This window comes from Poecilia mexicana, unplaced genomic scaffold (genome assembly GCF_051168715.1).
Source record: "Poecilia mexicana isolate PSO_F unplaced genomic scaffold, ASM5116871v1 scaffold_21, whole genome shotgun sequence".
Lineage (NCBI taxonomy): Eukaryota > Metazoa > Chordata > Actinopteri > Cyprinodontiformes > Poeciliidae > Poecilia > Poecilia mexicana.
Window position 1 is genome coordinate 11610344 of NW_028263390.1, and position 20189 is coordinate 11630532.

The following is a 20189-nucleotide window of genomic DNA, read 5'->3' on the forward strand; positions in this document are numbered from 1 at the left end:
CAGTGGAGAACTTGGCTTTTCTCCATTCAAAATGCTTCAGATTGTGTGTTTACTGGAATAGCATTTCAGCTCCAATAAGCCAGAGCCCTTGAGTTATGCTGGTCGTGAAGGATTTTTATTATAAGCAAAGCTAAACACCGGTTTCAAACTTTCTTGTTTGGGATTATTTTACTGCTTTCAGTAATCACCAGCAGCGGATACAGCCCTCGTTCGGCCCATCAGTACTCTCCTTCGCTCTACCCGTCAAAGTAAGTTTGCTTGCTTTTTCTTTTTCTTTCAAACACATCTTCGATGAGGTAGAGTTGTCTATAAGCTCACCTCGGTTTTTCCCAGGCCCTACCCTCACATCCTCTCCACACCACCGGCTCCTGCAATGCCAACATACGCTGGCCAGCCCCAGTTCAGCAGCATGCAGCAGTCAACCGTTTATACAGCCTACTCACAGACGGGACAGGCCTACGGACTCTCCACTTATGGTATGAAAAGCAGACGCTAAAAATGTGTTTAATTTTGCAATGGGTAGTAGGCATCTTTCATCCAGAGATTAAGCAGCAACAGGCGAGGGAGGGTTATCTATAATGCTAGAATTAGGTCAGGCTTGGTGGCAGAATGTTGGAGTTGCTCTGTTACATTGGTTCTCATTTGTTCTTTTTTGTAGACTTTTGCTTGTAATTTCATTTTTTTCGGTTGAGGCATTTCATGTTTACACAATTATTCCTTGTGGTTTTGGAAGCTGTGCAGCTAGGAGGTTTTTTTTTTTTTTTTTTGTTCTTACTTCTTTACTTCTGGATAGTTGTTATGATGCATAACCGTGGCAACAAGGTATTGTTTTTCACAAACGAAAGCATGTGATTAGCATCTCAAAAGCTCTAGTAGAACCTGAACTATGACCTCAAATTTGCAGAGAGAGAAGAGGGAAGTTTGAACCATCGTTACCGTTGACCATCGCCGTCTCCAATGTCTCTCTAAACATACCACCAGACAGAGATATAAAAAGTTTCTGCAAAAGCAAATGAGGTGGATTAGCGTTGCTTGCCATCAGCTGATGATGTCATCCAGAACATTTTCTGTGAAATATTGTTTCTGGTGCCCAGAAACTGACCTGTTAGCATGTCATGACCGTCGTGAAGCCGACATACATCACCATCTCCAGCGACTCTTTGGAGATACTTGGATGACATGAGGTCAGGACACTGTTTAATTTCCCCTTGGGATCAATGAGTTATTTTTGAACTGAATTAAATTGAATCTCTTTGTTTCTTTTTCTCCTAAAAGCAAGAGAGAAGTCTCTGACTTTAAACCAGAGGGACAGCAAAGTGGAAGGCTTCAGGGGTTTTGAAATCGTAACTTTTAAAAACCTTGGTATAACTTAACACTAGAAACTAGAATATATTTTTTCAAAACAAATCAAGTCAGAAGTGCGTTCAAATCAAACCACCTGTTAACACCCACGGCCTTTGTTGGAATTTTGTTTTTTGGAAAATAGAAGGCCACGGCACACCCCTTCAAATAAAGTGTTACCAATTTTGGTTCTAGTTAAAACTGTAGGATACTTTATACTGAAGCATCAAATTCCACCAGGCATTTAACAGTTTTACTGATGCTAGCAGAGTCAAAGGGAAAAAAAACTAAAGAGTTACTGTGAATCTCATTGCAAGAGAGATATTTATGGAAGTGATAACGGCATAACCAGTTTTTATTTGTTCTCGTCACAGATCTGGGTGTGATGCTTCCTGGGATTAAGACGGAGAGCAGCCTCACTCAGAGTCAGTCTCCACTCCAGACTGGCCTCAGCTACAGCCCCGGCTTCACCACACCTCAGCCCGGACAGACTGCCTACTCACCCTATCAGATGCCAGGTCAGTTCAGTGAAACGTACATATTTCTCTTCTGGCTGGTCCTGGGAGTAAGATTACCTCTTCGCAAAGGTTTTCGGTTCCACTTTTTCTGTTCTTGTATTTTGTTTTCAAAGGTTCCAGTTTCACTCCTTCGTCAGGCCTCTACGCCACCAACAACTCTGTGTCCAACCCTGCCAACTACACTGCCACACAGCAGGTACTGTGCAAACACACACACACACACATAGTATTTATCAGTCTAGTACATCAGCATTCGCTTTCCTGCACTCAATAAGACAAACGGTGCTCCATAACTGTACATAATTGTTTGACAGATTTGATGTCTGTCGAAAAGCTAAAGTATTTTACGTCGTTTAAGTTGCAAGATATTTGAAAACCTAAGCAATTTGTTCTTTTGCGGCAGAATGAATAAAACCTTACAGCGATTTTGCAACCTGGGGAAACATTTGAACGAAGTAGAAAATTAGCCTCAGTTAAAAAATGCTTTGTCCTGCAATATTTATTTATGTCCACATGATAAATGGTATTCTGGCACTGAAATGCTAATAAGAGGGTTTATAATGTCTGTTTTTTTTGATAGATGTGGTTGTTAATAAAAGAAGCCCGAAGTTTGGCCAAAGCGGGTGGAGAGTGTGTGTGTGTGTGTGTGTGTGTGTGTGTGTGTGTGTGTGTGTGTGTGTGCGCTTGTATTTCTCAAGTTGTGAGGACAGTTTTGATTTAATGCCCACACTCAGGGGATACGGCACCAATTTGAGGACAAAAGCAGTTTAGCATAAAAAAATTGACAAATTGTTTAAAATAATCGATTTTAAGGCTATGGTTAAGCTGGTTAAAGTTTATGGTTAGGTGATGAATTTTAATGTGAGCGAGCAAAAATGTTCCCTTGCATATTGGAAACGCTTTATTAAAAAAAAAAAGAAAAAGAAAAGAAAAAGCACAAGACCAAAAGGAGGGACTGGAGTCTGGCAGAAAACAATTAAGTCTGTCCACATTGTAGAATATGAGAACAGACTTGCGTACGACTCTTTGTTTGACGACACACCATCTGTGCAAAAATGTTTATGTGCATTTATGTGGTATGCTGCAGTTTATAAAGACTTCCAGAGATGGATGTACTGACAGTTTTAGAGAGCTGAGTCATAAAAGTGCCCATCTCCACTTGGTCATTTAAACGGAGAAGCACAAGGCTTTGATTGTCTCTGGAATATAAGATAAAGACTGGAGGGAATGAAGGATTAGAGAAATGAGAGGGGAACACTAGTAAAATCCGCTCTCAGAAGGACGTCTGGGCCGTTTCCTGGAAACCGAAGCATGTTGCTTCTTGTACTTCTTGTCTTTACTGTTTATGTGCTCACAATCAGCGTTATCATCTGCAGGATTATCCCTCGTACACGACGTTTGGCCAAAACCAGTATGCGCAGTATTACTCCCCCTCCACTTACGGGTCGTACATGACCTCCAACAGCGTGGATGGCACCGGCTCCACGGCAGCCTACCAGCTGCAAGATCCCGCTCCTGCCATGACCGGACAGGCTGCTGAGATTCACCCAGGTTTGTAAGGTTCCTTAATACGTCTGAGAGTTTGACACCACAGTGCTTTATAGTCGAGCTAAACCGAAATGTGTGAAACAAGGGAGGCAGTAAGATTTAGATGCATTTTTTGTCTACTTGTTTTGTCTATGAGTAACATTTAAATTGATATGATGTTCTGAAATTCTGAAGCGTGCAAAGAAAAAAAGGGGAATCAGACACTTCTTCACACCCTTGCAGATTTTTATGTCAATAAGGTTTCAATTGGATTTTTGCAGCAAAGTTTAATAATTGAATAGATCAAAATATGATTTGCAAAAAGTATATATATATATATATATATATATATATATATATATATATATATATGATGCATCTGGCAAAATAGTTTAGAGGCAGCATCTACAAATGAGATACCCCTCAAAAGATAGGGGCTGCAGAGGAAGAATAATTTCAATCAGTCAAGAGAAAAGTATTTAATAACAACTTTACGTTCAAGTGACGCCGTGACAACAAGTTGATCGAGTCAACAAGATTATTGTAATCCATTGCAACAGAAGTTGCAGAAAAGAATTTGCAGAAAAGCCCAAACGTTAGCGTAACAAAGATCAAAACCATGTTCTAACCACTGGGTCACATTTTTATTTCCAATCAGCTAATGCTAAATATTGTACATGTATGCATGTGTGTGCTAAAAAAAACATACCAAACTGTGCCTAAAAACATAACTTTAGATTCCACTGCACGGTTTTCCTTTTCTTTTTTTTTTTTTTCCTTGTTTGACTTTGGTTTGTCTTGGCCGTAATTCAGAATCACTGATTAGAAAAGCTTATCATTCTTGCTGTCGCTGACTTTTTCCCCGTTCTTTAGCCTTCTCACTTTTTCCTCAATCTCCCAAGCAGCTCCAGTGTGTAACTGTCCTTTTTCTTGTTGGTGTTGTTGTTGTCGTCCGTCACATGTAGTGTGTGTCTTTGTTATCCACCCCCACTCTCACACTCTCCCTTTCCACTCAGATTGAGACATAACAATATGAGAGTCGAAGCTTAAGGTCTGGTTCTAGTTACCAGGCAGCAGTAGGAGCATATGGCAGTGGGAGGGCGTGCTCGTGTGGAAGAATGTGTGTGTGTGTGTGTGTGTGTGTGTGTGTGTGTGTGTGTCTTTGTGCGCATTCTTCTGTATTCCTTTGCAGACACACATGCAGTATCTATGCAAGAGCAATCAGATCGCACAAGTTTTCTCCTTCTCGTTTTGCTAAACCTTCACATGTTCCCGTTATCCCGAAATTTGTCGAAACAACCAATTGTTCTTTTTTTTTTAGGTTTCCTGCTTTCTTTTAAGTTGATCTGGCGTTCCAGTTGCATTGAATTATTAAATTTGACAGGCAGTACAAGTCTGATTTAGAGCAACAGAACACTTGTGAAATCAGCTCTAACCACATTATTGCTTTCCAGTGCACTGGATGTAGTTTGATTGCTTGTGTAGTTTTGAGGGAGATTTGGGAGGATTTCCAAATATGAAATGTTTCAAGCACATTTTCTGTGTCTCTCTACTCGCTCTCAGGGGACTTTGATACAGTGCAGAGCCCCTCCACGCCCATCAAAGAGCTGGACGACAGAGCCTGCCGGAGTGGGGGGTCCAAGTCTCGCGGCAGGGGCCGCAAAAACAACCCTTCTCCTCCCCCTGACAGTGACCTGGAGGTAAAGAACTAAAGAACTCGCTCTCACAGAGTACTTGGAGTTCTGAATAAACAATCTATTCAAATCTCAATGGAAATATGGTATTTCGTTTGATTTTTATCCAACCTGCTTACTGTTGACCACAATGCAAAGGATAAGAGACGTGGAACAGTTTTCAGTGTCTTGTACAATAAAAGAGTAAAGCCAAAACTTAAAAAAATTTCTTTTGGTTGTTGTGAAATGCTTTCTTATCTCTTTTGTTTGGTTCTGCAGAGAGTGTTTGTATGGGATCTAGATGAGACGATCATCGTCTTCCATTCTTTGCTCACAGGCTCCTATGCGCAGAAATACGGCAAGGTACGTATGACACCGTTCTCATAATCTGATAGAATTACATCACCGTCGGTTTCTTCTGGAAAAATCTTTCCATCCAGACTGAACGATCTCAATCAGTTTGGGGGGGAAGTAGGTAAAATGTTAAAGACATGCCTATCTGTCGCTGATAGAGCTTCCCTACTAAAGTAGAACCACTATAGACGAGACACACTGATCCTATTACAAATGCAGTTATGAACTGGTTTTTCAGATCTTGCACAAAGGTGTACTAACACAACACTAAAGCCATCTCTTGGATTAAATTTTGGATCATTTTGCCATAGTCTTGCAGACAAAGGAAGGAGGAAGTTGCTCTGGTCAGATGAGATTAGCATTTTACTTTTTGGCTTACATGTAAGATGCTTTGTGTGGTGGGGGTGAAAAATGGTGGTGGCAGCATCATGCTGCAGGAATGCTTTTCTTTAGCAGATGCAGGAAATGTGATCAGAGTTTATAGGAAGATGGATCTCAACACGAGGTTATTTTATGGGCAGGGTTAGCACAAACAGCCACTGTAAATACAGCAAAAAAAAGGTGTTTCTTTAAAAGTGTTAACTTAAGAAGGATGAACACATAAAATGTTTTTTTTTTTGTAAAATAAAGCCTAAAGTTAATTTCCCTTCTCATTTATGGGCTGCTTTATGTTGGTAAACTTCATAAAATACTAACATAATACAATGACGTTTGAGGTTTTAATTTGATTAAATGGAAAAAAAAAACAAAAACGTTCAAGTTGCAAAACATCGTTTCTCCACAGTAACTGTTGTTATATTATCACCAGACTAATTTTTAACTAATTGGAATTTATAAACACCGCTGCAAACGTGAGCTACACAGGCTGATTTAAAGCAGCTGGCGATTATTAAAACACAATGTTTACACACACACAGTCAAAATCTGTTAAACTGTGATAACAGCGCTATGTATTTACTGTGTGCCTGGAGCTTATGCTATTGTAGTGGTGAAATAGTTGGGGGGGGGGGGGTTATAGAAGAACTGATAGAAGCATTTCTATGTCAAGCACTACTTTTTTGGCAGAGGAGACAGAGCTAACGCTAAGTGAGCACCTGGTCCTGTTTTGCCCCGAGAGAAGTTCGAAGGAAAATTCACCAGCTCTGAGACGAGAGTCCAAGACTACACAAAACGTACTCAAAAATAACAGAACGAGTCCTCGATGTGCCTTTATTTCTCTCAGTAGATTACTTATGTTACATTAAAAGTTCCAGGAATGTTACGGTCAATTTATGACCACGTACACAGTAAAATTTGCCTTTAAATGAAGCTATTCATAACTGTCAATGCCTTCATTAGTTTAATCACAACCAATGAGAATTATGTGCTAATTTCTTACTTTGAGTAATGCTTATTTCAATTTTCTCTAAACTTATTTGGTGGTCTCACTTTATCACACACCGGCTACACTGTTTATACTTCCCTTTATTTTAACAGCTCCTGGCTCTGATCTCGGATCATGCTTTGTGCCCCGGGTTACATCTATTTACTGGGCGACGTTGTTCCTGTGTGCACAACTGCAGCTACAGCAGCCAGCCTGCAAAAGGCTTTTAAAACCTGCTCAGGTCTAATATCCTGATCCTGTTGGCAGTAAAACAAAAACTGGCAGAACACACACGCGCACACACACTCACAGTGTGAAGCCAAACTGGCACGAAACTCCCTGGCAGTTCAGAAGTTTTACAGATGCAGTTTTGTGGGCACAGAAGTACTTTGCATTTGTGCAGTATTTTTTCTTTTTTTTTTTTCCCCCCCTCATTTAATGTTTGGCAAATTACATTTAATGGGTATGAGAAACGTCCTGATGAGTTGTAAATTGGTAGAGTGTGGGGGTGAGACATGGAAACACATGTGGACTTAGCGGTTGATCCAGCTTGGTTTCTCCCACACTTATTGTGGAGAAACAATCAGGAAAAGTTTTAGCTTGAGGTCTGCAATCTGGTAATGAGATTGACTCAATGTCTTTCGGGGCGTACCGTTAACTCGATGCACTCTCCGTTAGGCATAACAAGGTGCGAGAGGTTTCCAACTGTTGTGGGCAAATGCAGAATTGCCTTAGTGTGGCGGTTGGCGGTTTATTATTGAAGTGGCAGCACATCCGTGACATGTTACCCACACACACCTGCATGGCCTGGTCATAAATAACAAATACAGGGCAGGATTGGTCAGGTTGGCCTCATGTTGAGGCTACAACCTTATCACACCCACTTTAGGTGAATCAGGATTACCTTTAAACTTAAGGTTTTCCGAAACATCCCATTAAACCAGCCACTATGATCCCTTTAGGATAGTAATATTATGCTTGATTAAATAAAAAATAACACTAACAATAATATTAAAGTCAGCAATTTTGTGCAATAGCTTTTTATTGTGTTTTTTTTCTGAACTTCTGAGCATTTAATAAAGTTTACTTTATATGTTAAGCTTGAAAATTAAATAAATAAAAAAAGCCAAATTGGTAGAACATAGGTTTTTGCTTTGCTTTTAAGGTCTAAAATTCCCAAGTTAATGTTTGTCTCCAATCATGGCCAAACAATTGGATTTATCCACATGATCATATCTTTGTCAAATGAAATACATTTTTATAATTAAATTTGTCCAACAACATCTAATTATTAAAAGACAATCACCCCTGTTCATGCAAGCCTACAACGAGTAAACATAGAAAATAGTTTTCAAGACTCAATGTTAAGAAAGAGGACACTCGCTTTGTTTTGTTCAGCTCAAACACATTTTACATTTTCTCAAGATGATAGGAGTGATGCACGTTATTATTTCAAACTACATAGATTTTGTTTGGAGGGGCTGGAATTGGAGTTGAACTATTTTAAAAATCAACATTTTAAAATCACGTTCAGATACTTGGAACTGAACTGATTCAAGAGGAAATGCATAAGCAACTTGTGACCCCCGAGCTTTCATTTCTTGAGAGAGCAAACTAAAACTGGGTTGGCTGCTTTTGAAAACTTTTAAGAGGACGAGAACATTTATGATCATTCAATGTTTTGAATTGAGAAACTTGCTTAGCATTTTCTCACCTTCTATTAATTTGACTAATTTGGCTTTTGTTTGCATCAATCCCAAATTATAATTGACTCTACTGATTCAGAAACTACAAGACATAAATTCACTCTCATAAACAGCTTTTGGGGATATCAGTCACATTTATATCAAACTCTTTATGTCTCTCAGCTGCAGCTTGATGCAAAGTGCAACTGAACTTGAAAAGTTTTTTTTTTTTAAGATTATGAGGGAAGGAAACATTTTTTGACAGAAAGACGAAACCATTTGGACTTTAATGGACAGCACAAAGCACATAGTTGGCCATTTCTCCATTGAAATAATTATAATTTTACTGACTCAAAAGTGAGTACACTCAGTACTCTTGTGTAATTCATTATTTTTCTACTTATTCTCAGCCCCACAAATGTTGTCTGTGCAAGTTTCCCTCTTTTTAACTTTCACTCACCCTCCTGTAAGTATCTTTCTATTCTAGTCATCTGATAGTGTCAGCGAATTGTGCAGCAAGCTGTCGACCCGCGCTGACCCATCACAGATGATGGTTTTTGCAGCTGAGCCCCGGGCTGGCAGGGTAGACTGCGTTCTCCCAAACACACACACACTCACACACACAAACCATTCACATACCAAATAAACTAAAGCATCTGCCTCCGAGGGTACCGACTCTCTGCAGTACGCACAGGAGGGGACGCACACACTTCATTTTGCTCACCCTGTTGTCCTCCCCCCCGACCCCCCGCAAGTTTTAGGAATGTTGATGGGACAGGGCAAGTGCAGCTTGTCTGTCACCGTCTGGTGTGATGAGCAGAATGTACCAACTCCAGCAGTGGGTGGAGGGCAGAGGTGTGAATTGGAAAAGTGTGCTGATTGTAAAATGTTATTTTTATTTTTTACAACTGGACTGGAGATGATAAAATTGTTCTTTTTAATCTTTGTTGTGTTTTATTCTTTTTCAGGACCCTCCGATGGCAGTCACACTTGGTCTGCGGATGGAAGAGATGATCTTCAACATGGCTGACACACACTTATTCTTTAATGACCTGGAGGTGAGAGATGACACAAAAAAACAATCAAATATATTTAAGATAACTGGCCTATGAATTTAGCACAAGGGCATTCTATGTATCAATATACTACTACTGCCCTCTTGTGGTTAAAAAAAACCCACTCATTTTATTTCAATTAGTGAAGGGCTCTGCAGAAAAACAATAACTTTTGACACATTCTAATGTACTTTAGGTTAAAACATAATTTAGAGAAGAACTGAGATGGAATGAAAATGAAATTTGTATTTTTATTTATTTATTTTTTTTAATTTACAAATAAATATCTGAAAGGTAGGGTCGGTGTGACTGAAAATTGATTCATTTATTTTTTGGAAGGTAACTGAAGCTCAGTCGGATCCTGTAAGCATCATCTGAGAGTTTTCAAGTCTTGTCACATATTCACGGTTGAAGTTTGATCAGGACTTTGATTGGGCTATTTTGACACAAACAATATGAAGACCAGTACGCTTTGATCCATGCTGCTGTAACTCCGGCTGCGTGCTTTACAAATTCCTGTTGGTTCAAGCTGCACTTGTCTGACCTTTGACCTTTAGCAAGTTATCTTCTGGCATTGTTTTGAATTTGTCTCCATCCGTCAACTCTGACGGAAGGGGGGATAAAATGTGGCATAACATTTTGTTCTCTGTGGTATAATTGTCTCATTTATGTGTTTGTTTGTCAATGCAGGAATGTGATCAGGTACATATTGACGATGTGTCTTCAGATGACAATGGCCAAGACTTAAGGTGATTATGTTATATTTAACTGTTCTGCAAAAAAAATAAAAAATAAAAAATGAGCGCTACTGCATGCAGCTCTCATCGTCCTGGGTGAAACTCTGTCTTTAATTAGCTCTCTGGTTCCTAAAAGTCGTTTTAAAATTGCTTCGTGCAAATCACGTTTTCATGACTAATAATAATTAAGCTTTTTTTTTTCTAACAGAGCAGACTTTTTAAATAAAACATATCATTATTATTGACAGTACTTACAGTTTTGCAACTGATGGCTTCCATGCAGCTGCAACCAGCGCCAACCTGTGCCTGGCTACGGGGGTCCGCGGTGGGGTCGACTGGATGAGGAAGCTGGCCTTCCGCTACCGACGGGTCAAAGAGTTGTATAGCACATACAAAAACAATGTAGGGGGTAAGCCAATCAACAAGGAATCCCTTGGTCACTAGTTGAAAGGAGACATTGTTAAAGAACGTTTTTTTTTTTTTGTTCACACACACTCATCACTGGCATAAATGTAACGTATCTTTCTGGGATTTCGTTTTGAATCGTTCTTTTTCAAGGGAAGAACAATTGTTTTAATGCTGGATTCTTAAAAAAAAACAAAAAACATTTACATTTAATTTGTTGTGTTAAAGGTCTGCTGGGCCCTGCAAAGAGAGATGCCTGGCTGCAGCTAAGAGCAGAGGTGGAGGCTCTGACCGATTCCTGGCTCACCCACGCACTCAAGTCCTTGTCCATCATAAGCTCAAGGTTCGCATACATTTTTCACGGTCACTCTTTCACTCAAATTCTGAGCAACATCTTTTCTTCTTGCTGAAGATGCATTGCATCTGTGATTCGAAGGGCATAGATAAATTAAAAAAAACGCATTTATTCAATAATCAGCCTCTGTTATCCATTAACGCTGCTTTCACCTCCTGCAGGAGTAACTGTGTAAATGTGTTGGTGACAACGACGCAGCTCATACCGGCGCTGGCGAAGGTTCTTCTGTATAGTCTTGGATCGGTTTTCCCCATTGAAAACATTTACAGTGCTACAAAAATAGGTAAGGAACCGCACACACACGCACACACACAGGAACAACCACACACATCTGCACGGCTCACATCAAATAACACGGAACGTGAAATATGATAAACTTTAGAGTCCAATAAAGGGTATCTATTATGTTTTTCTTTGTTTTGTGGAATGAATGACATCATTTTCAACAACCCCAACTGTAAATATCACTGTACAAAAGTATTGAGTCATTTTTTTTCTTCTCTTTTCGCCCCCAGTCAGATCTTGTTATTATTAAAATAGAGATGTACCAAAGAATTGGCTGATGACCAGATTTCAACTTTTTGGCCCTAATCTTGACCGGCAAGTTGATAACTCAAAATCATTATCCCTGATTAATAAATGTGAAATGCATCAAGGGGAGATTTATTAGGTTTTCTGGTAAAGATGTGTTAAAATATAAACACATCAATAGATCTTTTATTGAAAACAATTTGTGAAGAATGTGATTCAACTTGAGATTCATTCAGTACCATATTTCACACTCTGTAGGTTTAAACCCAGGAATTTTTGTATGTCATATTTTATTTTTTATTTTTTTAGCTGTCTGGGAACTTTTAAATAACAACCAATAACGTCCTATTTCCCTGGTGCGTAAAAATGACAAGAAAAGCCACTCTTAAAAATGAGAAGGACAATTCAAGTAAGCCTGTTGGGTTTTACGTTGAGAAAAAGGTGCAACAAAATTGCCACTGATTTAGACATGCTTGCATTCACAGCAAAACAACTGGAAGTGTGATTAAAAACATTCTGGACAAGCATTCACATTTGAAATCAGATATTTATATATGGTGCACTGCAAGTCGAATCCCCTCTTTTGTTTGGCATTAAATCAAACCGAACCTTTACTGTTTTAGGTCAGTTAGGATGTTCTTATTGTTGGCTTTTCAGTTCATCTCAGTAGATTTAGGATTCGTTTCACTTTAAATAATGACACCTCTTGCCGGCGTCGATTTGCATCGTCGCAGCCTTTCGCTTTTGTTACGGGGTTTGAAATAAACATTTTGCACCAACACGTTCATTTATGGGGCACAGAAAGCTTCTACTTCCTGAATGTTAGGGTAGCTGGATTCATTGTTTGACTGACGTAATCATTTTGTAGGCCACAAGTCTCTTATCTTCACTGACTTTTTTTCCATGATGTCCCACAGGAAAGCAGTGTGTTTCAGATGCTGCCTCAAAATGCATGTATTACGCCATTTCACTTCATTATAGCGAATTAATGCATAGAAACTTAAATATTCATCACTTTCTAAGTCTTGACATGATCTTTGCATTTGAAAACATAAAGTCAGACAGAGGAAATGTGTATATACATATGTGTGTGTGTGTATAGAGAAAGACAGAGAGAGATGAGTGAGGGAGTGTTCAAAGGAGATGAGTATACAGAGTTTAATAATCTACACTTTCTTTGAGTGAAAAGGCTAAACAAAACCCCAAGATGAATATTTTTAAGTAGAGAAAATAGGAAGAGTAGAAAATAATTTGGGGGAAAAGCAAAAATAATATGACGGTGAGACGAGACTGAAGAAGAAAAGCTGCGTAAATAAGGCAATAATTTCACACTGGATGTTGATTCTGTTAATTAAGGTATGAATCACGGTGAAGTCAGCTAAAACCCAGTACCGGTGTGTCCAGTTGCTAATTTTTATGTTTCCAATTGATTAAAAAAAAACAAAAACAAAGACGCATTTCTTTAATCTATGTATCTGGATGTATCCTTCCTGTGTTTCTTTTCATATCCAACTAAACAAATGGAAAACCTGTGAAAGCCGTCTGTTTGTCTCCAGGCAAAGAGAGCTGTTTTGAGCGTATAGTCTCCCGCTTTGGCACTAACATTACATATGTTGTGATTGGCGATGGGAAGGATGAAGAGCATGCCGCCAGCCAGGTAAACAAACAGCTTCTGAGCTTTGACCCCTCTGACCATGTTACCCTCCTTCCTTCCCCCTTGTTCATTTGTTTTTTGCAGGAAAAGAGAGTTGCTTTGAGCGCATAATGCAAAGGTTTGGCAGGAAAGTAGTGTATGTTGTAATTGGGGACGGTGTGGAAGAGGAACAGGCGGCCAAAAAGGTAATGGAACCGCAACCTCACCGCTCGATCCCTCCAATCCGCCAACTCTGCACAGCGTGAGCTCTGATTGGACAAAACCTGCCTTTCTTTGCTGCAGCGGTTTTTTGTGTTGGTCTCTGACTTTCTCTGGTCGACTGGCTTCTTTGTTTGACAGTGTGCTGGGATAACTTCATTGCAACTGTTAAGAGTGAATACTGAAGAGCAAAGCTTGGATAATTGAGTATGCTTTGGCGCTTTCGGCAAGAAACCGGTTTGCAGTTTTAACAACACGAGTGGGAAATACAAGCACGTCCAATGAAGTTAGAGTTTACCAAGCAGGCCTGAGCGGACAAGTAATTCAGTTTATTACTAAATTACTTGTTTGTGTCATTGTGCTTAAAGGCAAAACATAGAGAGAAACGCATTGCTACAGCCTGGTTTTGCTAATTGCAGCTAGCAACGAAGCAACTGGCAAAACCTACGGCTTTTCCATTTTGAAGCGAGAATGCAACCTACTCGCATCTGAGACTAATCGAATGCGCTGGAATAAACCAAAAACTTCTCAAACGTGTGTTGTTTTATCAACAGCAGAAAAGTAAAAATGTAGTCGTTTATATTGCTTCTTAACTCTAACGTGTATCATGTGATGATAAAGATTGGGAATAATATCCTGCAGCTGTAGAAATAAATGTTGCTTCTTTTAAGTAAAGACTTTTAGATCATTCTGTGAGTGTATGACCGTGAGCGTGCCGACCACTGCCCAGTGCTTGTAGCGTCACAAACTATATTTTTAAGTTAACATTTTGGAGCATGTTTCTGGTCAAAATTTAAGTGACAGCCTGCCCAAGTATACACAGTAGCCAAGCTTTGGACATGCGTGTTTAGCCTAAATATGCTGCTTTTGTTCCAGTGATGTAATGCATTTTTTGACTTCTGCTGTGATTTACTACAATAAGGAATTACAAGTAAAAAAAAAAAAAACAACATATTTTGTTAGTATTGGTTTACTCTAGTTAAATTAGAGATGTTTTTTTATCCTTCCAGCTTCAGATTTTATTTGTGACGCTTGGAGCTGGGATTGTTTTAAAGACTGGGTTGTTTTCTTGTCACTTTCTTTTTTTGTAAGTTAGAATTAAAAGACGCTCCTACAGTTTCCAGTGTCTTAGAAATTCAATGGTTCCATTTTCAACATGAAGTCGTGTGCAGAGAAGATTTGGTTTCCACTCAGTTGCTGAAAGCTAAAAGCATCTAATGAGCATAAAACTTTAATGTAGTGCTTATAGGCTTTAAAAAAAAAATACCTGTAGGATTGTGTTATTTGCTGGATTTTATACTTGAGAACAGAAACTTGTATGATTTCTGTTTCCTATTAGGTGAAGCCATCAACCATCTTATAGGGCATACGCTGACGATTCAATACTCAAGTTATTAAATAAACGGTGTCAATTTAAATAAAATAGAAAATGCATCCGATAAATGTATAATAATTTCAATGATGCATTTAATTCAATATCTTATTAAATACTGAATTTCAAATGAACAAAATGTTTATGCACCGTTAAAAGCACAGATTTCAGAATTTTATTTCCTTTCTAAAGCACCACATCAATTTATTTTGCCAGCCAAAGCGTGGCTGTGGACTCAATTCACCTGCATATTTTAAGGTTTCTTTAACGAGCCATGGAAGTTGAAGTTTTATAGAGTGCGGCACAGAAAAACACAAAACAATTATTTTGTCTCAAGTTATACATTCGCGTTAATATTTCTGGCTCCTCGACATCCGTCAAAACTAGTTTCAAGTAATTCCCGAGCAGAAAGTGACAAGCACATTTCCCACTAATGTTAGCGCTGCATGGGTTTTGCTTGTGGTGCCATTGCATAGCAAGCAGCTCCAAGCTACAGTAGCGTAGCTTGCATGAGTTGAGGTGGTGGCAAGCAGCCATGGAAACGGCTTCTGGTTTTAACCTTGTGCGTCTGCTTCACAGCACAACATGCCTTTCTGGAGGATATCCAGTCACTCTGACCTGCTGGCGTTACACCAAGCACTGGAGTTCGAATACCTGTAAACTACCACGGCGAAATGGACTCATGCAATGTTGATGGAAACAAGCAGCCTTCTTTTGTACAACTATTTAAGAACACGTTAGACTGCAATGGTTTGATCTCCCTTTCTCCTGTCTTTTTTGATCGTCTGCGTTGATGAACTCTAAACAGTCTTAAGTTGAAAGTGATAAAGAAGCCCTGTTCAGCCCTCCTCCTCTGGATCTATACATGTAAAAAAAAAAAAAAAAAAAATGAGAAATTTTGTTCATGCAGCTTAACTGGGAACCCAAGGATGAAGACTTCTTGGGACGTTTCTGTTCAAGATCCTTTTTTTTCAGCACACAGGGCGAAAGGAAGACCTCACCTGGAATGTACCTTCCCCTGCAAATTATTAATCTGAAGGAATCTCTGTAGAGTCCATAATGTATAACAGGGGACATGTTTTTCTAAGGTTTTCTTCCTAGCGGTTAACTTGCTATAAAAATGCAATCTGTGGTAAAAACTTATGTAAATTATTTCCAATAAATTTCAAGGACAGTGGATGTTTTGGGTTTTGTCAGAAATTAAATTGTAAGGATTTGATCTTTGGGTCTGGTTTCTTCTTTTTTTAAATCTGTTTTTTTCTGAATGCCTCCTTTCCTAAGCAACACAGTAGTATTCAAGTGACAAACAAAAGCTCTTCAATAATGCAATAACCATTTCAAAGTACAATCAGTACAATCTTTGAATTATCGATCAGAGCATGTAACCCTGGACATGGATCCAGTGCAGTTCTATGTAGAAGATGCTTTACATGCAGCAACCAGCCTGTAAGTTCCAAGAAGAGTTGGAAGTAAAACACCAGAGGCAAATTCATTTCCACATTTTATTAACATCTCACTTCTTGGATTTGAAGTATTCTTCAATCACATCCTTGGCCTGAGACTCTTTGCCGTAATCCTGCACAGAAAACAAGAACTAAGTTGGTGTTGCATTTCCATGGTGAATAAAGCTTAAACAGCTGCAGGCATAAGGCATACATGCCTCTGGTACAGTACTGCTGCATTTTACAGCGCATGTCGCCATTTAAAGGGACCCCAGATATCACAGCGAGATGATGGGGCTCGTACTGTGGCTATTATCTCGCCAGTAATCAGACAGCTGCATAGCATAACGCACAGCACCTTCACTTGACTGGCTGACCTCGTCTAATGCCTCCTGGACTTTACAATATGCTAGATCTTTACATTCATAGGCTTAACAATACTTTACACACAAGTTTAAGCAAAAAACTCCTTTTTCATCAACAAAGAAATCAAGCCTTTACCTTGACGACAACGCAACTGCAGCCCACCACCTTGCGGGGTTTTCCTTCGCGGTCGATCTTGCAAAGTCCGACCCACTCGCCAAGCTTCTTGTTGTCGTCAACCTACAAAATAAGAAATGGCGGCATAGTCACGCGAAGGGAATAAACGTCAACTTTCCATTTCAAAGTGCTTTACGTCATAACAAAGAAATCCAAGTAATGATGAAATAAAAGCCATGTGAACTGGACTGCATCTCAGATCAAAATTGGGTAACAAAGGCAATCTCCTCACAGGGTTCAGTAGAGGGAGCCAAGTTGTCATCACTGACACAGAAGTAGCTTTCACAAAACGTACAAGAATCCAACATCTGCCTCGATAAACCAATCGCTTACCTTGATCAGGTTGATCTGATGTTCGGCACACAGGGCCTCTACCAGCTTGACGTACATGGGCTCGTCACAGTTGGCAGCCAGGACGCAGAGATGGGCCTGACGTCTGCAAAAAAACAAGAAAATTACTAGATGTAAGAAATAAATATGCATAAAAACAAAAATGGCACATACGACGCAGGGTGACAACACTTTCCATCTTAGGAAAAGAACAAAAGCAGCCAATCACTGCAGCACTAAAGAGCAAAAATTCTAGATTAATCAAATCTTATTTGCATAGCACATTTCAGCAACAAGGCATTTCAAAGTGCTTTACATCATAAACACAAAGCCACGCAACATAGAATCAACAATCAAAACATTACATTAAGTCAAGTGCCAGGTTAAATGTAGTTCTTTGCCAAAGCAGGGTGGGGACATGAAGGAATATCAAAGCAAATGTAATTGGAGCAAAACAGCCTGAAACAGGCTTGACATTGATCGATAGAGGTCCCACTATTTTCTGCGACATAAGCACTGATGTGCGAGCAAATCTTGGCAGGTTGAGTTGTAACTACAAGCGGTGTGCTGGACTGCATCTCAGACAGAATTTGGGTAACAGAGGCGATCTCCTCACAAAGTTCAGTAGAGGGAGCCAAGTTATCATCACTGATACAGCAGCACGATTCCTTCAACTCTACCATCGGAAATATCTGCCACGCTCCAGCAAATAAAACTTTTCGGTAACACTTTATTTGAAGGGGTGTGCGTAAGACTGACATGACTTATTAAACTGCATTAAATTGGCATTATTTACAAAATCATGCAAAGTTGACACTTTTAATGCAACTTTTAGAGCAACTTTGCATTAAAAGTGTCCTTATTTACCGAATGACACTTCATGACAACTGTCATAGACATTCATAAAGACTCCTTCATGTTCATGACAGGTGTTATGTCATGTCAGACTTATGCACACCCCTTCAAATAAAGTGTTGCCAAACTTTTTTTTGGGTATCTGACCTTCACCGTCAGCTCTGGAAAAGCCAAGCTGCATCACCCCTGCAATAGGCTTACATATTTTACCCAAGCATTGTTTTTCTGACATGGCTTGCGCTTCTAGGATAAGTTGTTTTTTTTTAAAGTAGGCTGATAATTACTGAATTTTTTTGTGCTAAAGGCATTTCCTAAGGCGTTTCCACTCACTTGTCCAGGGCCTTGGCAGCCTCACGGATTCCACGTGCAAGGCCGTCGTGGATAAGTGCGGTCTTCAGCACTTCGGGGAGAGCGGTGTTGACATCCATCACACCTCCGGCAGCAGTGCTATCGAGAAGAAAGCATTTTTTTTTTTTAAAGCGACAACTTTAACTTCATGTTTGAGAAATTAGCGCACTTTACTGAGCTTCTGGCACATCAGACGGAAAATCTCACTCATTGTAGAGTGAAGGGGTATCCGACAAAGAACTGAATCATCACTTAAGCAGAGCTCAGAAAAGCTTCAGTCTTCAGACCCGCTGGACCTTAAACGCTGGCACTCGAGCACATTTTATTAGCTTTTTCTATTTGTATTTTCAAATAGATATTGCTTGGATATTCAAAATGTCTTCCAGTTCCAGTGTTCATGTTCACTAGAATTACTTTCTTTAGTGTTGAAATGTTGAACTTGCATTGTTATGTCATTGCCATTGTATTACTTGAAAATGGTTTCAAAACAACAATGGTATTATTATAATTATTAATTATCTTTATTTTACCAGGATAAAAACCAATTAAGACTAAAACTATTTTTGAGAGAATCCTGGCCTAACAGCAGCAACAAATACAATACCGGAATGATCACAAAATCTTCTGGGACAATTTATCGCCCAGCAACATTTATCGTGACAGGCCTATTCATGGCAGAGTATGGAAAACAGTCTTAGTCCTTTTCTTGAAGCCCTTAAAGAGAGGCTAGAGTTTGTTGAGTTTTTATCAATATCAGTATTGATGCATTAAAGACTTGCAAAAAATAAATAAATAAATAAATAAAACTAAGAGGTTGGAAATTGGTCACAAAATTCAGTACAACTATAAAGCCTAAGTTAAGTAGCTTCTCTCATTTTTCTTTTAAATAGAAAACTGTAAGGGACTTGATCACTTTTGAATGCACTTGAATAAAAACAATCCCCATATTAACAGATTTAAGCATGCAAATAATGTTCAGTAAGTCGCATAACGAGTACCCATCCATCTTTCCTCTTATTGTTTATGGATTGTAACTTCGTATGTTCATAGAGGGTTAATTTAAAGGCACCCTAATCTTAAACCTTGCATCCGCATTTAAGTAATTTTTTCTAACAGATCCCATCAGTCGTATTTCATTCTGAACGTACATCTCAGCTTAGCCAGCCTCCTAGCTTGTGCCAAAGCGTCGTTCGAAGCTTTAAACCTATGAGACTACACGCAGCTTCTCAAGGCTTTAGCTTAGCATCTCCGTATTGTTTAATAGTTGGGTCTTATGAGTCCAGCTACTTATATTCTCCATTTCCAAACGCACTGGTAATGTAGCTGTAGCTGAAAGAAGCGTCATGCTCACCCTTCCTCGGCCATTGTAGATTTGCGATGGATGGCGAACTTAAAGTTCTGCAATATATTGGAGACATAAAAGTAGAGTTATTATCCATCATAAACAATAAGGTCTGATTCAATAAAAACTTAAGATGTTTGATTATTCGTGCAGATTGTGTCAGCAGTGAGGGAAACGCACCCAATTCTCCTCTCGGGTAGCGGGTAAAGAGGACGTCATAAGGCTGCGACATTGGTTTAATACCCGCAGGATGATGATGGGAATTCCGAATCTTTATGTGATCCGCATCATTTGGCTCTGCTCATCAATATTGACCTACTTTCTCTGTACTTCCAAACTGATCATTAATCAGAATCCATTGCCCCTCTCTCTTCACTCTACATGTTGCTTAAAAGCAATGTTTTTACTTTTATTAGATATGTCAAAACATATCTAATAATGTTAAACTGCATCATTCTGGAGCAATACGTCACAAATACAAACGCATGGAATATTTTTGCTTGATGTACTTTCTGTTGAGAGCATTTTTTCTCGTCTGTTTTCAATAATTATTTGCAAATTTGA

The 20189-nt window shown here is 39.2% G+C and overlaps 2 protein-coding genes and 3 non-coding genes across 9 annotated transcripts in view; 1 reads left to right on the forward strand and 4 right to left on the reverse strand.

The window, feature by feature from the left end:
• The window catches only part of eya4 (EYA transcriptional coactivator and phosphatase 4), a 49380-nt gene extending 33393 nt beyond the window's left edge, over positions 1–15987 (forward strand). For 4 of the 5 annotated variants that reach the window (XM_088002190.1, XM_088002185.1, XM_088002186.1 and 1 more), the window contains 14 exons: positions 182–248; positions 334–476; positions 1716–1859; positions 1973–2055; positions 3236–3410; positions 4950–5086; positions 5339–5422; positions 9430–9519; positions 10207–10265; positions 10502–10662; positions 10887–11001; positions 11175–11296; positions 13283–13383; positions 15348–15987. In XM_088002190.1, coding sequence (XP_087858316.1) covers positions 182–248; positions 334–476; positions 1716–1859; positions 1973–2055; positions 3236–3410; positions 4950–5086; positions 5339–5422; positions 9430–9519; positions 10207–10265; positions 10502–10662; positions 10887–11001; positions 11175–11296; positions 13283–13383; positions 15348–15428 — 1562 coding nt within the window. In that variant the 3' untranslated portion in view covers positions 15429–15987. Of the gene's footprint in view, positions 1–181; positions 249–333; positions 477–1715; positions 1860–1972; positions 2056–3235; positions 3411–4949; positions 5087–5338; positions 5423–9429; positions 9520–10206; positions 10266–10501; positions 10663–10886; positions 11002–11174; positions 11297–13100; positions 13202–13282; positions 13384–15347 lie in introns of all 5 variants that reach the window. The other variant, XM_088002188.1, reaches the window with a different exon arrangement.
• A 269-nt stretch (positions 15988–16256) lies between these two features.
• Positions 16257–19883, reverse strand: rps12 (ribosomal protein S12). Its single transcript, XM_015001845.2, has 6 exons — positions 19806–19883; positions 19635–19681; positions 18266–18382; positions 17084–17186; positions 16712–16813; positions 16257–16344 (listed from the first exon to the last, which is right to left on the reverse strand). Exons 1-6 carry the CDS (start codon positions 19842–19844, stop codon positions 16282–16284), a joined length of 471 nt encoding a protein of 156 aa, XP_014857331.2. The 5' UTR covers positions 19845–19883; the 3' UTR covers positions 16257–16281.
• On the reverse strand, positions 16940–17022 carry LOC148153040 (small nucleolar RNA SNORD100). Its single transcript, XR_015761893.1, has one exon. It is a non-coding gene; the product is annotated as a small nucleolar RNA SNORD100 (small nucleolar RNA).
• LOC148153041 (small nucleolar RNA SNORD100) lies at positions 17654–17736 on the reverse strand. The gene has a single exon (XR_015761892.1). It is a non-coding gene; the product is annotated as a small nucleolar RNA SNORD100 (small nucleolar RNA).
• LOC148153042 (small nucleolar RNA SNORD101) lies at positions 18468–18541 on the reverse strand. Its single transcript, XR_015761890.1, has one exon. It is a non-coding gene; the product is annotated as a small nucleolar RNA SNORD101 (small nucleolar RNA).
• Positions 19884–20189: the final 306 nt, after the last annotated feature.

Bases quoted from the DNA above. Each gene is read 5' to 3' on its own strand.
- rps12 (XM_015001845.2), bottom strand. From the start codon at position 19,844: ATGACGTCCTCTTTACCCGCTACCCGAGAGGAGAATTGG. The intron at 18,383-19,634 runs GTGAGCATGACG...TCTTCTCGATAG, and splicing joins TCTACAATGGCCGAGGAAGG to CACTGCTGCCGGAGGTGTGA. The intron at 16,345-16,711 runs GTAAAGGCTTGA...TTTTCTGTGCAG, and splicing joins GCAGTTGCGTTGTCGTCAAG to GATTACGGCAAAGAGTCTCA.